This window comes from Phaethon aethereus (assembly GCF_964289735.1).
Source record: "Phaethon aethereus genome assembly, chromosome: 1".
Taxonomy (NCBI): Eukaryota; Metazoa; Chordata; class Aves; order Phaethontiformes; family Phaethontidae; genus Phaethon; species Phaethon aethereus.
The window spans coordinates 136,137,592-136,143,591 of record NC_138575.1 but is presented as its reverse complement, the minus strand read 5'-3'; the positions used below and the strand labels follow the sequence as shown (position 1 = coordinate 136,143,591).

Genomic DNA, 6,000 nt, shown 5'->3' with positions numbered 1-6,000 from the left:
ACTAATACCTAACTTCATGCTACTTGCTCCTACAGTCAGTCAGGGCAAGTACCTACCCTGTAATACCTGAAAAATTTCCTAAAGTGGGGTGGAAACTCCTCCTTTCCCCCACATCAGAGCAGACATCTCAATAGAAAGATTTCAGCACCAACTCTTGCTTTACCTACCCCAAGCTCATATCTCCTTCAGACATCGCATGACATGGCAAGATTGCCTTTAAGCTGTCTCACCAGTGGCACTAACATACACTGGTCTGCCCAAAAGGGAGTTGACGGAAGGTGTAAGTAGGCATCCTGTCCACGGGGAGGGTAGCCAGACACACATGGTGGGCTAATGGCTAGTAAAGGCCCTCTTTCCTTCTTCAGACTGTTCTTACTAGATATTTGTTGCTTTCTGGGTTCGGGTGGGATTCAGTGGATAGATCAAGTGGGTGTGATGAGTGTCATGCAAATTTTCTCTCTCTGCTGGGCTCTCTGTAGTGAACAGGGACACAACAAAGCGAGTAGCTTAGCACAACACTTCCCTTTGGAGCTCCAGAACGTACAGGGCAAAGGGCGTGACCTGCTTTCTTCACATTTGGGTAAGGTAACCTGAAACCTTACTAAATTTGTAGAAATATGATGAATCTCATTCGTCTTGGCATTTTCTACTGTATTATTATCAAGGCTAAGAAAAAATACATACATATAAGTAGGTATGTATATATATGCGGTGCAAGAACATTTTTAATTTTCAATCTTTTCTATGTCACTGTTCCATAAATGTGCATTTGTTTCAGTTGAAAGAAAGAAATGGGGAATTTCCAAGTTAGGGAACACACTTGTCACCACTAGGTATGTTTTTCTGTTCTGTAAATAGAAGGGTTTTCTTTTTTGTTGTCGTTTGCTGCTGTAATGACTACCATGTTATGCTGCAGATGTAATCCATTTGTGCATAAAGCAGACTGTGCTCTTTGCCAGAAAGGCTGCATGGCTTTAAAAGGAGAGATCCTCAGACGCTAAAGTAACAGAGATGCCTTGTTTAGAACTACAGTATTCTGTAGCTTAATTTTTTGTATACTATGATTTTGCATACTATGTTTTTACGGAGTGAAAAAGCTAAACAACCTCATTTGTTTAAGCAGCATTAAACACATGCTTTATATTACTATAAAATTTTATAAAACAAGCAGAGGACAATGACTTAATATATTAATTATTACGGTTTTTATAGCTGGTGTTATGTTTATTAATAGTGATAATAAAAGTAAGTATGATGTTCTTTTAGGGAAATATAATGGAGAAGAAAACAATTCTAGAAGAACTTCTTTTAAAGAAGTCACAACAGAAGAAAAAAATATCACCAGTTAATTACAAGAAAAGGTTGTTTGTTCTGACAAAAGCAAACCTTTCTTATTATGAATATGACAAAGGGGTAAGAAATAACTTTTTTAAGTAAGCTGTTCCAAGATTTTCCAGTGTCGTCTTATTCCTCTGGTTTTCTTCTGTGAAACTTCATTAGGCATTATGTGTTAGAACAACAGGTGTACTTTGTTTTGGGTAGAATTATAGGGTATCAAATCCTAGTTTCAGCTCAAGAAAACACACAGCCGCAGGCTTAAGAGTGTCTCTATTCAGAACAACTCTTTCAGTTGTGCTTACCATTGAGCATCTGTTTCTGTCCTTCCAAAGAGAACTTAAGCAAGTAATTAACACTGTCATATGTTTACACGTTGTCTTGAATAGGGATTGTCTCCTTGTTCAGGCTTCCCTCTGAACTGATGTAAATAACTGGCTTCAGAAGTTACTCGTATGAGGCTTAATTAGTTCATCATCTCATCCCTCAGCTGCACAAAGCAGATGGTTAAACTATCCTTGTTTCCTAAGGAGTGACTGTATATCACAAAAGGGTTGCTTTTCACTCAGATGATCTCCCACTGGGAATGCAAATATATGTCCCAGGCAACGTATTTTAAAGTTTTTGCTCTTTTTCATACATTTGGACTCTTCCTGTGAGTTACATCCCATTAAAAAACTGCAGGGAAGCTCAGTGAGAATAAACTCCATTACCTTAACATAATTATGAAAACCACAGCTAGGCTTCTAGTTTGCATTTAAGGTGTTTCCTCTTAATTCCTCCTTCTTCTTTTCCCCCTAGTCCCCCCTTCTGCCTTGTAGTCCTGCAGTTGCAGCAGATGCTTTCTCAGATGCAGGGCTGTGTCCTGTGGTTCTTGTAACTGACTTAGAAAGGAATTTGATTAAAATATTAGATGCAGGTCAGGCACCAAGGAGGTTTTTTACTACCTTTCATTTAAAGTTTAACAAACTTGAATCTATGACTTATCCAACTTGAGACATGAAATTGCACAAAACAGTCAAACTAAAATGCTTTATATTGTGTTAACATTAGTTTAGAGTCTGTTGTGTTTTTTCATCCTTAGAAAAAAGGAAGCAAAAGGGGGTCAATTGAGATTGAGAAAATCCGATGTGTTGAGACAGTGAATCCTGAGGAATCAACACCTCCTGAGAGACAATATCCTTTTCAGGTTAGCCATGAAATCCCTTTCATTTACATTTCGTGTGAAATTTTCCAGTCATCCTAAGGATACATTGATCATTCCAGTCCTGAGTGGTGATACCTGATATTGCTGAGTGCTATTGATATTTACAGCAAATAGAAAATCAGTGCCCATTACTAAAGCTGTGACTTTGCTAAAATGTTTTTAATTGACTGTGATAGAATTTAGATCAAGTCTTGTTTCCTTTATGTTCAAAGGTCTGTCAAATACTTGCTTCAGTACAGTCTGGAATATAGAGATCTATACACTATGTGATTATCATTTATTTTAAGGCAGAATTAAGCACATAGAAATTCTTATTTTAATTCTCACTTTCTCTTTCCACTTTTTTTTTTTTCTCCTCAATACCAAGTGTAGGATTTGATCCCTGACTGCTTGATTGTCATTCAAATGTCCCACAGTCTGGAAATCCAAGTCTTTCTTTTGTGCATGTGTCAGAAGATACAGCTGCAATAAGCACTACACATGTTCAAGAATTAAATGTGATGAGAAAACCGTAACTTCAAATCTGCTGCCTTTCATCTGTTTCAGTTGCCCAGCTCAGGTTCATCTTAGAGCCTCCATCAGTCTCAGTTCTATGGGCAGTGGGACATGCAGATGTGAGAAGTGGACACCGATGCCTTTCTGGAGTGCCTGTGTCAAACAGTGCAACCACAAGCAGCAGGCTGCTAGAGTGAATAACAGGGTTGCTGAATAGCGCATTAATTCATGACTCTACAATAACTGCCATGCTCAAGGGCAATCTCATGAGAGATACTTAATATTTCACTGCCTGGTTGATCCCAGGTACCATTCATGTCTTCCTTTCCCTTCTTCCTCCCCCAGTTTTGTGGCACTGAATGCCACAGTTGTGTTAAATTAGTGTATTTATATCAGGAGTGCATAAGTCAGTTAAGTGGGGAAAAGAGTATATCATACAGTTACAGGTTGGAGGACTCTGTTCTGGTAAACAGTATCTCTAAAGAGGATTTTAGGATCATAATAGCTGAACGTACTCTCCCAGTGTGATGCTGTGGCTAAAAAAGCTAATGGTGTCTTTGGACATGGAAGCAGGCATATGTTGAGTAAAAGTACTCAATAAGTTTTGACACTACTGTGATCACCATGAGAATATTGTGTCTAGTTCTGGTGACTGTAATTGAAGAAAGATGTTGTAAACAGAAGAGAGGTCAAAGGAGAGACTTGAGAATGACTAGTAGATTGTATGGATAACATGTTAAAGAGAAAAGCTCACAGGGCTCCATCATTTAAATAAATAAAGAGACAGGAAGCAAATTGATCAGTTGTGTGTATTTACCAGTGGGAGTACACACTTAATGTTGAGGGCTCTTCAGTCTATCGAGCAAAAGCAATAAAGTGGCATTTGAAATTCAGTGCAGATGACTGAAAAGCAACACACACAAGGGAGATGAAACCCTGACCTAACACAGACACACACAGGGTCAGCCCCGGACTAAGCATGATCCAAAACAAAGCAGATGTTAGTAATTATTAGGTAGGCATCAAACGAAGCTAGCAGGAGATAGGCTGAAAACAAGCAAAAGCAGCTGACTCTTCATATTGTGTAGCTAAGCTGTAGGTCTACTTACTGCAGGATGTTGTAGATACTAGTTATTTGCTTAAAAATGCAATTGAATAAATTCACAGAAAAAAGAACCCTCTCAAAGGGTATTAAGTATAAATGCACCACCTTTGGATCAGGGTTCCCTGATCGCTGTACAACTGCCCTGAGCATATACACTGCCTCAGGATTTGTTACTGGACACTGTCAGAGATGAATGAGTTCCTGGCCTCAATGAGCATTTGGTCTGGCCTTGTGTAACACAAGCCAAAAGCTGGAAGATGAATCTGGAAAAGCTGAAGTGGAAAGGAAGAGTTTACATGTGGGCTATAAGGTCTTTTGTACATGGAAGATGGGCATATCCAGAAGTATTTGATGCTGTCCTTTCTTTCTGCAACTGTGCTTTAGGAACAAACCACTTTGGTTAAGGTGGCATATATTTATAAATTTATATTTACATTTATGTTTATTTATATGAAATATGAAGTATTTATATGAAATGAGAATAATGTAAGTGACCTCTGAGAAATGCTACTAAGTTGTGAAAGTTCAATGTGGGTCCATAAAGCCTATTTTCTTGGTTCCTATCCCCTTCTCTTTTCCCCTCCTGCACAGTAGCATGTTTGCAGGCAGTACCCTCTCACCATTCTGGCTTTCCCAACCTCTTTCAGGTCGTGTACAAGGGCGGCCTTCTCTACGTCTATGCTGCTAATGAAGAGAGCCGGGAGCGGTGGCTTACAGCTTTGCATAAAGGTAACACTATTCCTTTGTGTACCAAAATATTCAAATAACATGAGGAGAGATAGGAAAATGCTCCTGCCCCATCACTTTGTGCAATTCTTTGTCATCTGCTTTTAGTCTCATTCATACTTCAGCACTGACTGGTTGAAATGCATGGTGTGTTCCAGAATGGATTAGAAATTTTAAAGGCTGAAAGTTTTAGTAAGAAATAAGCCAAAATAAAGCTAATTTTTATAATTTTCAAGGGCATTTTTTAATGTTCATCATATGTTCACCTTTACCCATGCAGGTTAATAGAGCACAACCATTCCTGATGTGGCTAGTATGGCATTTACCTGCATGAATGCCATATTAATAACCAATACTGCTAGTGCTTTTTCCTTTGTATTGTCCTCTTTTTTTTCCCAAGGAAATTTCTATTGTTTTCAATGAAGCAAAATCACGGTCATGCAAAGCGTAAGTTATAAGCAGAAAACAGTGTCCCTGCATAACTCAGTGAAGGCAAATCCTCACGTTGAATAGGGCAGGCCTCACGCATGCTGGCCATTAAGAACAAAAATAGGCAATCTATAATGAGCTGTGAGCAAATATCCTCCCCAGTTTTACTTGTAAGCCCATGTATGAGCCACCTCCGCGTTTGTGACTCCCCTTGCATACACAGAAGTGAGAGTTATGTCAATTAATTTGCCGATGTTATGGAGAATGTGAACCAGAAGCAGAATGGGAAGCATTCAGCAAGCTAACTACATTAAGCCTCCTAGAAACCAAGATTTTCACTAAGATCTTTTAAAACAAAATTTGTGAAGAATAAGGTTGTGTAACTGATATATCTTGTAATGCTCATGAGACAAATAATAGCATAAATATTTGACTGCCTACAAGACTCTTAAAAAGTGTATAAAAAGCACTTGTCACCAAGGGTTGCCCTGATCCGTTTGCTGCTCTCTCAGGTGCTCAGGAATCTTTGGGTTTACCATGGCTCACCGCAGCAGGACTGAGAAAGCCAGACCTGAAACAATCAGTTTTTAAAGTCTTACTCTATACCTTCTACATTTCTTTTAGATACAGAAATAATGTATTACTAGCACAGCGATACTACTGGGGCCATTTTTCTAGAGTAAACTAGTGCTTTGAACATAAA

At 38.7% G+C, this 6,000-nt stretch overlaps 1 protein-coding gene across 1 annotated transcript in view; it reads left to right on the top strand.

Annotated features, from left to right (window-relative positions):
• Positions 1 to 1,275: 1,275 nt before the first annotated feature.
• The window catches only part of BMX (BMX non-receptor tyrosine kinase), a gene marked incomplete at both ends in the record, with an annotated part of 29,077 nt that continues 24,352 nt past the window's right edge, over positions 1,276 to 6,000 (top strand). The window contains 3 exons of the mRNA XM_082014329.1: positions 1,276 to 1,413; positions 2,420 to 2,524; positions 4,790 to 4,871. Of these exons, the coding sequence (XP_081870455.1) occupies positions 1,276 to 1,413; positions 2,420 to 2,524; positions 4,790 to 4,871 (325 nt within the window). The remainder of the gene's footprint in view (positions 1,414 to 2,419; positions 2,525 to 4,789; positions 4,872 to 6,000) is intronic.